The 13,035-nt window shown below is 46.9% G+C and overlaps 1 protein-coding gene across 1 annotated transcript; it reads left to right on the forward strand.

Annotated features, from left to right (window-relative positions):
• Nucleotides 1–429: 429 nt before the first annotated feature.
• On the forward strand, nt 430–1,711 carry GPR6 (G protein-coupled receptor 6). Its single transcript, XM_038132674.1, has one exon. The coding sequence runs from the start codon at nt 435–437 to the stop codon at nt 1,524–1,526; it is 1,092 nt and encodes a 363-aa protein (XP_037988602.1). The 5' UTR covers nt 430–434; the 3' UTR covers nt 1,527–1,711.
• Nucleotides 1,712–13,035: the final 11,324 nt, after the last annotated feature.

Consider the following 13,035-nt stretch of genomic DNA (forward strand, 5'->3'; position numbering starts at 1 on the left):
GCGCTACTCGGGCACGTTTCCATCCGGCGGGGGACGGAGCTCCCGCTGGGCTCGGAGCCCTTACAGCAAGCGCCGCACGGACGGCACCCAGCGCGGGAGAACCGGCTGCGGAGCGGGGGGAGAGCAGCGGGAGAACCGGCTCCTTGTGTGTGTGTGTGACTGTGCGTGTGCCCACTTCTCCCTCCCGGCGCCCCCGACCAAACCGCCCCTTCTCCCTCCCGGGGCCGGGCGGGGAGAGCGGGCCGGTGCTGTCCCCGCTGCCCGGGCAGCACGGCGCACCGCCGCGCCCCCCGCCCCGCGGCCCGGGCTGCCCCAGCCCGGCCCGGCCCGCCCCTGACGTGAGCGCGGGGCGGGGCGCGGGGGCGGCCGGGCCGGCGGGAAACTTCTGCGGCTTCAGCACCACAGACAGGGCGGGCGCGGTGCCGCCGCCCGGCATGCGCGCCCCGCCGCCCCACCGCCGCCCCACCGCCGCCCCGTCCGCCCACGCCCCACCGCCGCACCGCCGCGGTCCCCGCGCAGCGCCGGCCGCCCCGGCGGCGATGGAGGCGGCGGCAGCCCTGAACGAGAGCGGAGCGGCGGCCCCGCGGCTGCCGGCCGGCGGCGGCAACTCCTCGCTGGAGCTCGCGTCGCGGCCCCCCGCGCCCGCCGCCCTCAACCCCTGGGATGTGATGCTCTGCGTGTCCGGCACCGCCATCGCCTGCGAGAACGCCCTGGTTGTTGCCATCATCTGCTACTCGCCCGCCCTGCGCACCCCCATGTTCGTGCTGGTGGGCAGCCTGGCCACGGCTGACCTCCTGGCCGGCCTCGGCCTCATCCTCAACTTCGTTTTCCAGTACGTGATTCCCTCGGAGACGGTCAGCCTGCTGACGGTGGGCTTCCTCGTCGCCTCCTTCGCCGCCTCCGTGAGTAGCTTGCTGGCCATCACGGTCGATCGCTACCTCTCCCTCTACAATGCCCTCACCTACTACTCGGAGAGGACGGTGCTCTGCATTCACACCATGCTGGCCGGTGCTTGGGGGGTCTCCCTGTGCCTGGGGCTGCTGCCCGTCCTGGGCTGGAACTGCCTCCACGACCGCACCTCCTGCAGCGTCGTCAGACCCTTAACCAAGAGTAACGTGACGCTGCTGTCTGCCTCTTTCTTTCTCATTTTCCTCATCATGCTCCATCTCTACATCGAGATCTGCAAGATCGTCTGCAGGCATGCCCACCAGATAGCTCTCCAGCAGCACTTTCTGACTGCCTCGCACTATGTCACCACCAAAAAAGGAGTCTCTACCCTGGCTATCATCCTTGGGACTTTCGGAGCCAGCTGGCTGCCTTTTGCCATCTACTGTGTGGTGGGGGATCCTGACTACCCTTCTGTGTACACATATGCCACGCTCCTACCTGCTACCTACAACTCCATGATCAACCCCATCATTTATGCCTACAGAAACCAGGAAATCCAGAGGTCCATGTGGGTGCTCTTCTGTGGCTGCTTTCAGGCTAAAGTGTCCTTTCGCTCCCGGTCCCCCAGCGATGTCTGAGTGACTTTTCTCTGTCAAGCTGCACCCAGTGACAATCTACCCAGTGAACTATTACAGTGCCTGTTCTAAACTTCAAACTACGTTGTGAAGTCATTGGAAACATGCTTAAGTATTAGCACTTTATACGTATTTGTATCTCGGGGAGCGGTTCGGGGTATGGAGTTTCGGGTTCCCTGAAAAAAAAATAACGATGTGGTTGTATATAGATTTGCACATCACATTTGTAAAGTGAAGACATTCCGGTACTGCTTGACTATAGCACCTTATTTCTAGCTGCTGACCTGCCAAAACAGTGTTGCCTTTCTGAAGGGCAGAGAGAAAGAAAGTTGTGTTCGTGTCATATTTCTTAGTGTGTGTGCTGGGGGAGGGAAGGGGGTGGGGATGTATGTATGTGATGTGTGTGTCTGTCTATACTTTGCTGCACAACATCGATAAATTATAACATTTTGTATACAAATAAAAATATTTAAAATGTAATACAACCTGTGTGTTTAGATGCATTTAGAAAGAAGAGAGATGGCAAATTTGCCAGCTGAGCAATGTCCCTTTGTTTACTTTTGAAGGCTCCCCATGAAATTCTGCCTAAAGAGATCATCATTCACTATGGAGATGAAATACTGGACCAAGAAAGGCACCTTCCTGCTTGTTTGTTTGTTCTCTTCTTTAGTCTGGCAAAGAGTAACGAAGAGCACAAACTCTTTTTTTTTTTTTTTTTTTTTACCTCGAACAACCAAGGAAACAAATAGCCTAGTCAAATTAGCTTCTTGTTACAGTTATTCATCAGGTTCCCAGTAGCTTTAATTTTCAAGTTATAAATTAGCCCTTTACAATAATGACCCATTTAAAAATTATTAGACTGTGGGGAAAAGCATTCTCTATGCTGGGCTCTTTTGTCCTGTTTTAGTCTAATGACAAAAGGGAAAAAAGGGAAAAGGGAAAAAAAGGCACAGTATTTTTTCTTAAAAGCCTGTAGAATGCCACAATATGTGAACTTTCCTTATCATCCACAGTTCTGAGGGGAATCTGAATTGTTTCTCTGCCTCCTTGTTCTTGCACTGCATGCTGTAGGAAAATCATTTAAGTGCATCTTTGCTGTCTGCCTGTCTCAGAGCAGTATACAGTCTTCTGACCATCCCATGGCTTAGTGGCTTCAGGGAGTCCATCAGAGGTCAATGTTGTTCGGAGTTTGGAGCACTCCTTCACTCAGGTTCAAATCCACCAGTGAATGATTTATTCAGAGCAAGAGCACGTGCAGCAGATTTCAGGAGCAGCGTTGCTGTTCACTTATTTATAATTATGCTAACTTGCATCTTGGTTGTGTTATAGTTTATCACTCTGCTTCTGCTTGTATTTAAGGGCTGAAACAGATTCCTTTTACATGCATGGTACCATATATGAAGTTTGGACTAGTGCTTTTCCCAGTTTATGACTGGCAATGGATCAAACTTCTGCCTGCTGGAGCAGTTGGGTCCACAAGGATCCAACCAGCCTCAGAGAGGCTGTGAATCAGTAATGCTGCATTATGTGCAAGTATTATGAAACCCAGCATAATTTCACTGATAACACAAAGATATTTCATTTTAAAGAAAAATTGGTATTCCAGACTGCTAGTTCCACTATTTTTATCAATTCTAATAATCACAAATCTGACATTGTAATTGATGACTACCTTCAGGCATGCAGTTCTTCAGGGAACTGTTGCAGAGGTGTTACAAATATAATTCAAGCTAGATTTTATTGTAGGTCAAAATACTGCTCAAATTAAGAGCTCTCAAGTTGCTGGTAAAAAACATACTTTTAGCACTTTTTAGGGCCACATCTCATATGCTATGTCTGGGCCAGCAAATAAAAGGGGCCCTGTGGCTGCGTGGCACACAGAGTGCTCAAGCTCCCTTCCCCTTGCAAAGCCAGGGACCAAACTGCTGGCTGGAGCATCCTCACCAGGCTCTGACCTCACCCTGCAGAGACTCAGCCAAAAGTGCTGCAACACCCACAACAGTAACTGCTGAGGGAAAAGTGACTGCCTCAGACAGGTGAAATGTGGCAAAGCTTTCTGTTAAAACTAGAAAACGTGCCACCTGCTACACTTCGGCCTCGTAAATCTTTGTCATTCCTGTGTTGACTGGATCAAAACCATGGGAGAGGGTTGCTGAGTGCAAATCCTTACACCCTGGCACTGACCCTGCACCCAGGTGTGAGATTTTGTGTAGGACCTGAGCAAGCTTCTGGGAGCCTGGTATAGGCTCTGAAGACAGAGCATTGCCTCTAAAATCCCTAGGAGAAACTTCTTATCCTTACTTTTAGTCCTTGGCAGGGCAAAATCTGCCACATGTCACCTCTAATACAACCTCCCTCCTTTAACCCTGTCTGCTGGCATGGGAGGATTTTCACCATGAATTCATTGCACAGTGATATTCATAAAAAATAGATAAAGAACTTAACTGAATAGAGTCCTACTTGAGTAATAAACCACTTAATCAAGGAGTGTAAACGACTTAGGTGAGTTACTCTTCCAATTTTTGTTCATGTTGCTTTAAATGAGACTTTGTTCCGTTTTTTTTCTGTTCTATGATCACATTTTCAGTTACCACTTTCCCCAGTGATTCACTGTGTCTAAAAAATAAAGCTGAATCCCTCCTATTAAAAATGTGACCCTTTCAAAGTGTTTCCTCAAGCACTCTTCTTTTTCAGGAAGAAAATTCAGATAACAGTGATCTTAGACATTCATTTTCCTGAGGCAATACAGATGCAAGAGTTTTTTCTATATGCCACATTCAGAAAGATATGCTGACTCATAATTTCTAGGAAAAACTAAGGTAAAAGAGGGCAGTATTTTGATACATTTTGGTTAGCCCTGACAGTGGAGTTGATATCAACCCACTTGCAGTAAAATACAGCTTTAATTTTCAAAGTGAATCCAGATCTGCAGGAACACCTGAGTGGAATAACATAAAGGAGGCTACCTAATCTCTTCTCTCCCCAAACAGCATTCCATTTCAGATGATGGAGGAAGTCCAGGAGTTGTGTACAGCATGATGCCTGTATTTTCCTTTCTGAACTTTTTCTTGAAAGAGCAGAGTAGTATCTGGACCCAGAAACTCCTCCTGTTATCAGATGATGGCACTTTGACCTTAATAATGAAATTATTTGGGGAGACAAAAATTCCTGGAGCCCCATTTCCAGTCACTGGGCAGGACATGGCTGTGACTCTCCCATATCCCCAATGGGAAGCCAGCCCAGGGGACAACCACGTGTCTGCTCAAGGAGGATTGTGTCTGATTTGCTATTTCCAAAAGTCTGTGGGCAACTTTGCCTGCATAGAGACCAGGACTGCAATGGCAATTGCAATTACTATTTCCTTGCCCCTACAGGCCCATGGGCTCAAAGCTTTTTATGTTCTCATGTCAGTGTTGCAGTCTACGAGGAGAGAAAACACACTGAGTGAAGTGCAAGCGTTAGACCCCAATATTTGGTTGTAGTGTATTCTTTGCAGTCTTTTCTGGAAATGGAAATGAGATTTCCTGCTTTACCACTCTTAAAAAATCTTTGCCTTATTCTGATCTAGGTAAAACAATGATAGACATGGTCTAAAGAGCTCCCAGCCTGTTCCCACTGAAACCAGAGATGCTCTATTGCACTTCAGCCAAGATCATGGCAGTATCTCATTACAAAAAAAAGTTACCATTTTAAGACAGGCCTCAGCTCCAATCTTCATTAGAAACTAATGGTTCATTAACAGCCTTGAAAATCATACTGGGCTTGCAATGCCTTGCAAGACCAAATCCCAGTTGTTTGGCTTGCTTGAAGTGCCTCTCACTGTGATGAGCTCCCTTGTTTCAGCAGGAGCAATTACAGAATGAAGAGCACAGCTCTGGTGGGGAAGACTTGGTTGGGAGCCCGTAGGGGCTGAAAGCCCCACACACTGCTTGATTTTCTGTGGGGCTTCTGCCTAAATCCACAGTAAAACAGTGCAAAAGAGACCAACTCTGCAGGCTGCTTTGTATGAGTCACTGTATATTAAAAAGCCAGCTGGATTCAAAATCACAGGTCAAACAAACCCTCTTTATTTAGCTAAGCAAACAAAAGGACAAAACACTTTTGAACCTGAAAAGTGAGTCTGTGCATATTTTTATCAATGTAATGATCCACAGGTACTAAGTAACACCCAACGAAGCCCTGGAACCTCTGATCTCCATCTTGCCTCTCTCTCTTTAAAAAGGATACATTTATATAATGAGGTAGAAATAATTTCTGTTATTGCAGCTGCTCCTCAGCATTTCATCTAGCTGTTGTGGCAGTCATTATTAAGAAGAAAAAAGGACAAAGGGAAACAGACAAAAATGTTTTCTCTTTTTAATGCTTTATGATGAGATGTGTGATTTGGAAGGAGTGACCAAGTAGTAAGATTTAGCTCTGCATGGAGGATGAGCACATCTGGATCTCACCTTAATGCTTGCTGGGTTTGCTTGTTTGGGGGACAGTCTGTGTTGTGGGGTGTCTCCCCATGCCCTGATCCTCCTCAAGTGAGCTCCTCCCTTGAAAGCTCATAGAAAGCAGCTCCCAGGCTGCTGCATTTTGCTCAGGAGTGCCTCACAAAAATCCCCTGGGTAGAAAACCACTCTGCCTTTCCCTGCCCTCTTGATGCTTAAGCTCTTTCTTCTGACTACAGAAAGCTCTGCCAGGGACAGCATTCCCCCAGTGGCAGTTCCATTTATTGAGGGCAGTAACTCCAGCGTCCTGGAAATAACCCAGCTGCTGCTGGGGCAGCTGGAGAGCGGCAGAAGCGCTGACTCAGTGCTGACAGCAGAGGTGGCAGCCGGTTCAGCGGAGGCAGGTCTGCTCGTGTCAGCTCTGTCTGCTGCAAAGAAAGGACACGAGGCAGCGAGAGGTGAAACAATGGTCAGGTCTCTGTGAAGGCTCCACATGTTGCAGCAAAGCCTCACGGCGAAGGGCAGATTCTCGTCCTTTTTTAAAATGGGTTTACTTTGTTGGCATCACAATAGAAGTGGTGGGAGATAGAGAACAAGAGGAAAGATTGATGTGCTTGTAAGTGGTTAGGGAAAGAGGGCAGTGGCTCGCTGTATGACTCATGGCATGGGAGCAGCTTCTCCAGCAGGTGCCTCAGATGCATCATGTAGCTGTGGTGTTCCATTACAGAACTGGGCTGGGGCCACACACAAGACAAAAGACCAAAAATATTTATTCACTGCAGCATTGTTTGATTTATGCTCAATCCTAGACCTCCTGAGCTGAAAACCGCAAGCGCGGGCAGACCTCTTGAGCTGCCCAAGCTACCATTCAGCCACTGAAGGGAGAAACACAGTCCAGATTCAACTTTTGTCGTGCTTTTGAACACAATTAAACTTCAAGCTGCAAACCCAGACTTGGCAGTTACCTACAAGACAACAACTTTTCCATCCCCTGCTGCCATCTGTGCCCCTGACAGAAGATGCTGGGGTAGAACATCTTTGCACTGCACCTTCCTCTGTGGCACAGGCTCTCTCTCCACCTGTGCAAGACTGGAGACTTATATCCATACAATAGCACATTTTTGAGGATGTGTCAGCACTTGAAAGTGAGAGTAAGATGCTTAGGATAAGAATTAGGAAAAGGATTTAAGCACCCATTGCTCCTAAAGGTGGGCCTGTCAGCAGTCTTGCTTGCTGAGTGGACACGCAAACACCAAGTCAAACAGCTGCTCTGTGCCTTTATCCTCTGTGCCCTTATAGCCAGGCAGCAGCACGTCCACAGAGCGCTTTGCCCAGACAACACCAGCAGCCTGGAAGCTGCCTTTTCCCTCTACACTTGGTGGAGGTTGAGGTGCCTGGTACACCTGTGCTTTCCACGCGGCTTCATTTGCTAGGAAAGCACAGGAATACCACATAGGGTAAGAATTATGCAGGTTTTCTGTCTCTGCGCTGTCCAACATTTCCACACACTTAATTCACTCCAGCAGGGAAAGGGCTGAGCCTGGGACACTGGCAGATGGGGGTGTTTTTATGCAATGGAGGTTGATCGGCACTGTTGGGCACACTTGCAGGCACAAACGGCATGCTGTGCTTTAGGCACAGGAGATGGATGGGGTCAGGAGAAGGCAAATTGACTGTTGGGGAAGAAAAAATATTCTTCCAGTTCAGAATTTCTAAAGTTTAGGTTCTTTTTTTTTTTTTTCATACTGTCTAACTGTCTAGCTCCTGACTAGTTCAAAACAATGTTGTTTTTCCAGAGAAGATTTTCTCCAAGCAACCTTCTTGCTGTGCAGTTGTTTCATTTTGTAGCTTAATTGAAAGACTGAGATTTTTCAGGAAAGAATTAGAAAATAATTTTGAAAATTGACCTTGAACCTTCTGTCTTTTTTGAGATAAGGCAAACTTTGTGTGGGTTGGCACTCATTTTATCACCACCAAGAAGATGGTATGCATAGTAATAATTATATTTAAAATAAATATATATTTTAAAATAGTAATTATTATATTTAAAAGGCAGAAGGAGTGGTTCTGGAAATATTCTACAAGTGGTAGATTGCCTAAATAAAGGCTTAGTTTCCTATGAAATGTAATTAGATCTATGACACTCCTTGAATGACTGAATTATTTTTTTTAATCAGCACCTTTGCATCACAGAGAGATAATGTGATTGTGTATCTGCAGACAGATATAATTTGTCATTTCTAGTTGTTGCTGCTTTTTATAGAAAGAAGTACGTCTAGGTAATATTATGATGCTGTCAAAAGAAATCTGGTCTGATGGAAAATAAATGTATTAGGTAATATGGGGATCATGCTACATTCCAATATCAGTCTGACTTTTGATACTGTGGCCAGTTTTTGTTAGCAAGTAGGAAGTTGGGTTTTCCTAAAGAGTTTATCTGATTTTCCCAAGCAGAGGTGTATTTTGTTTTAAACTTCATTTTGCAGTCGCAAATAAGGGAAATGAGAGACAAAGAGGTTAAGGCTGCTCACTTTCTGTTCTTGCTGTTCTACAGATGCCTCAAAGAGAATAATGCATTGTACTGAATTATGCTGCTGAAATAAATGTGTCAGAAAACCTTTTGCAGGCAGAGTTTGGGTATGGAGTGTGATCTGTGCACCAAGCATAAATCCAAGACTTTGAGTGGCTCCCTTACTTGGACATGGCTGAAGATGTACTCCTTCATCCCAGGGATAGCAGCTGTCCCGTGGCTGTCTCCCATCACATGAGAGACAGACGTTTGCAGAGCAGCCCATTGTATGAGGCCTGACTTGTAACCCTGGAACAGTGAGCTCTAAGAGTAATCAGATCCTGCCTATTCATGAACAAGAACAGCTAATTGCATTGTTTTTATTTTGAATGAAATTGGGAAGATTAGAACACTTTGCTGCATTTGCTGTCACAGTATTAGTTCCACATGAGATGTGTTTGAGGGAAATAAAGGCTCTGCAGAGCCCCATAGCTCTCTCAGCAATGCTGAGGTAAATAAATACCCTGCTGCTATCTTGTCTGCTGAAACCTATGGCTACATTAGCAGAACACAGCTCTTATTGTGTCAACCAGGCCACCTTCACCTTTCATAAGACATTTTTAGAAGTTGGAAAAGGCTCTGTCTCTGCCTTCATTGCCATTAAAACTGGGACCTTTTGCCAAAAAATAGTGTTCATAGTATTGGTCAGACCCATAAAAGCTTCCTAACAATACCCTCCCATCCTGCCATGCTTGCTCTGAAATGAGCACTTGTTACTTTATATGAGCAGACAGAAACACTTTGGATGTGTCTGATATGGCCTGGCCATGTCAGTCCAGCTTCTCCATAATGCAGAGAGCAGAACAAGTTTGCTACCCAACCATTCACTTAGCCCATTTCTCTGCCAAGCTACGTGGCTGTTCCCATCTCTCCAGTGATTCCCCAATGCCTCAGCCAGTGCTGAGCAGGGCACAAGCCCCCTGACACTCCGTCCCCAGTTTATCCTTGCCACAAACCAAGGGGTGTATTGGTAGCACTCAGTGCTGAGGGGGCTCCCAGCCTCTCGTGGGTACAGGACAGCACAAGGCAGGGAAGGTGTCTGATATTGCTCTGTGTAGTCATAGGTGACAGCTGGATGCCTGTGGAACCTGTGCTTTGTAGTCCTCCTCTCCTGCAGGGCAGAAAATGATGATATGGGAAAATGAAGTAGCAGTGAAATTGAGAGCTACCAAAGAACATCAGAAAAGTATTTTTCCTTCTGGAAAAAGGCATCTGCTTACAGCGCACAGATAGGATGCCTGCCTTCTCTTCCCATTTTGACAACATCCATATGTTATTCCTATTTATCTGTCTTCTTCCCAGACACTCCCTTCACATCCCTTTCTTCCCCAAATGTGACCTTTCCTTCTCTCTTCCCTGAAGGCCCCGTGACAATGTTTCCTGCTCTTGGCATGAGCTGCCTTTCTTCAAACACATCTCCCATTCCTTTTCTTTTCAGTTGGTATTGCTGCTGCTTCCCTCGGAGGGGTTTCACCTGTGAGGAGCTGGCTGGATTTTAGTTTTCTTTCTACAAGTCCCCTCCCTCAGACAGGACTGCTCCCACGGGAGCAGTGTTACTTCTGTGCCACTTTTGCTCTTGCTGCATCTGGGGAAATCATAAATAATAAAGATCTGTGGGCCAGTCTGGCAGAGAGGCGAGCAAAAATGACTGCATCTGTCAGAGCTGCAACTCGCTTGTCTCACAGTGCTCCTTAGAAACACCTGTAAGTGACTGGTGCAGTTTATTCCCTGCTTTTTGAAAGTCACCTACCACCAGAGGTGAAATGACATAACAGGGAGTGCTATTTTTGAGGGCGCCCAGTGTATTACACTCCTGAAGGCTTCAGAGTGAGCACTGGGGGCTTAGACTGCCTCACCATTATGTGCTGTTTATGGCCAGGAGAATTCTGAAGGGCCTGTCATGCCATTGGGCTTCCTGAAGGATATCTTCAAGTCTTTTTTTGGGGGTGCATAGGTAGGGTAATGCCCTGTGGTTCATTTTTTCATCACCCAGAGTAGGACCAGAGCAGGTAAATGTGGGTGTAGCAACGTAGTCCACTGAGAGAGCACAGTCAATATGCAGGCACACTCAGATTGGTCTGAAAACACCCCACAGCTGCTTTTACACATATCAGAGAGATCAACCAGACCTTTTGGTGGAGGGAAACACTCCCCCTGCAGCAGGTGGCCTCATCTGGCTTCTGGTGGTGGCTCCCATTTGATATGGACATGCAAGCCTGGCTCCATCTGAGAGCAGGAAGCAGAGGGCAGAGATCAAAACAGGCAAGATGGGGAGGGCAACCAAACTCAGGGGATCTGCAGCTGCCAGCTCCACCACAAGACCCTCTGTGACTCCCTCAGGGAAGAGGGTGTCTTTTCTCTCCTAGCTGTGTCACACAAACCCCAAGTCTGGGGTGATGGTGATGGTACTGGGCTGCTTGTAAACCTTCCTCCCCACTCTGCTTTGCTGCCTCTCAGAGAGGCTCCAGACGTGGTCTGGAGTTAGCTGGCATTTTTAATCACAAACTGAGACTGAGAAATACACATTTATGTCCTTGAACATATCATCCACAGGCAATAAAAGTATCTTTTAAACAACCTAAGGCAGCTTTTACATCATCTTGCCTTTCACTCCATTCCCAAACGCCTTAATATGATGTTTATAACTTTGTCTGTCCTGGTATCACCTCTCTTTGCTTCCACATAGAGGCTGTTCCTGCTTCTTAAGATTACTCTCAGGTGGCCTCCCTCTAAAATGTATAACCCTATATAAATCCATAGCAGCAATTTCTCGGCTGCTGCAGCTCCTGGGGCCATCGATTGGCTGTGATGTGCTCGCTGTGCTGTGGTGAGCCAGGTCCATAGCCCCGCTTCACCCCAGCACAGGCGAGAGAAGAGCTGGCTTTCCCATCGAGCTGTGTTTCCCAAGAGCTGCTTGCACACTCCATCCATCACAGAGCTGTTGTCTTTCTGCAAGAAAGCTTTATGCCGTGACCCGACGGCGCAGGTTTCTAACTTTTGAAAATGTTTCTTGGTAGAGAGAGCAAAACCCTCTATGGTTTATCTTTTTCTTTCTGGCTTTAATTGCTGAGGTATTACCTGAAGCTGATAGAGGCAGCACGACTGAGGAATCTGCAGAGCCTAGGAGCCTTATTATTGCTCGTTTGTGCCTTGTTTGTGTTTATTTTTCTTTCTACAAATATGACAGCTGCTTTGTGAAAATATCTTTCACAGCTACAGTGAAGGAAGAAAGCCTGACACAACTCCCTCTTCTTCTGTGTAACCTCTCAAAAGCAAGGGAGGAGACCTTCATTTGGGGGAAATTTCTGTGTAAAGCCCCCTGGGAGAGGGGGGAGCTGTGAGAGTGCTCACTGGGGGTGTGCTGCCAGAGCAGGAGGACGTACTGAGTCACAGATGATTGTCTCACCCAAAGTGTGATTCGATTTTCTCATTAATTACTTGGGTGATGGAGCAGAAACAATACTTACTCAGTGGGTAGCTGTCAAACATCAGGGAGGGGCTACAGTTACCCCAGAGGACTGACTTGGCGTTCAACGTGATCTTATCAAGTCTGAAAGAGATTCTGGAAAAAAAAACCTAAACTAAAGACATTTTGTTAGAGGCAAGCACAGCAAGCCAGTGGGAAATCAGCAGTGGAAATGTAGATGGGGAGTGAACAGCCATGTAGCAAACACACAGAGGAGTATCATGAACTGAGCTTGGTCAACAGCTTCTCCTCACCACTTGTGAGGGGTCAGGGGAACTCCTCCAGTGTGTGAAAGTCGCTGCAAAAAAGAGAGGAAATCTTGTGCATCTAAAATCCGTGGTTTGTAGAACAATGAATGATGAGCTTAAACGGCAGCAAGGAAGAGTCAGGCTTGACACTGGAAAACTGCCAGAAACAAAGGAGCACTGGAACAATCTGTGTGGGGAGGTTATTTCTTCACCAGTGGAAATCTCCCAGCGAGTTGCAAAGATCCACCTGGAACAGCACAGAGAGAATGATCCTGTCTCCAGAGAGAGTGATAGGTTGAGTAAAGTTGTGTGGTCTCCACCCGAGCTATTTTAGTCTGTTACAGCCACAGGTACTTCTTTAATTTGCAGTTTGAGTAGCAGTAGTCAGGTGCTACAAACACCACAGTTCTCTGCCTTCTCTTTCATCCAGACTTTGTGATTACTTTCCAATTCACACAATGTCAAAACAGCCGAATGGAGCCCACGGAAGCAGAATTGATTATAAATAAACATGGCCGGTTTTCCCCCCAAAATGTTTCCTGCACAATGTCAGCATCTTATTAATCAAGCATTGAATTAAGCATCTCTGAGGTTGCCTGTGTATATACACATCTTTTTAAATCAACTTTTTTTTCGTTGGACTTTTGTGCAAGCCTGTTGCCAGGAATGAGTGCCACAAATCATCCCTCACCACAGGAGGTGCTTTGGTACACTTCCTGTAGTTACTGCTCCCAGCTGACCTCCAGGTTTTTAAAGAGAAATGACTGGAGTCTGAGGACATCTGTACCTGCAGGTA

This window comes from Motacilla alba, chromosome 3, assembly GCF_015832195.1.
Source record: "Motacilla alba alba isolate MOTALB_02 chromosome 3, Motacilla_alba_V1.0_pri, whole genome shotgun sequence".
NCBI lineage: Eukaryota > Metazoa > Chordata > Aves > Passeriformes > Motacillidae > Motacilla > Motacilla alba.

Excerpts from the sequence above, each read along its gene's own strand:
- GPR6 (XM_038132674.1), top strand. The coding sequence starts at position 435 with ATGCGCGCCCCGCCGCCCCACCGCCGCCCCACCGCCGCCCCGTCCGCC.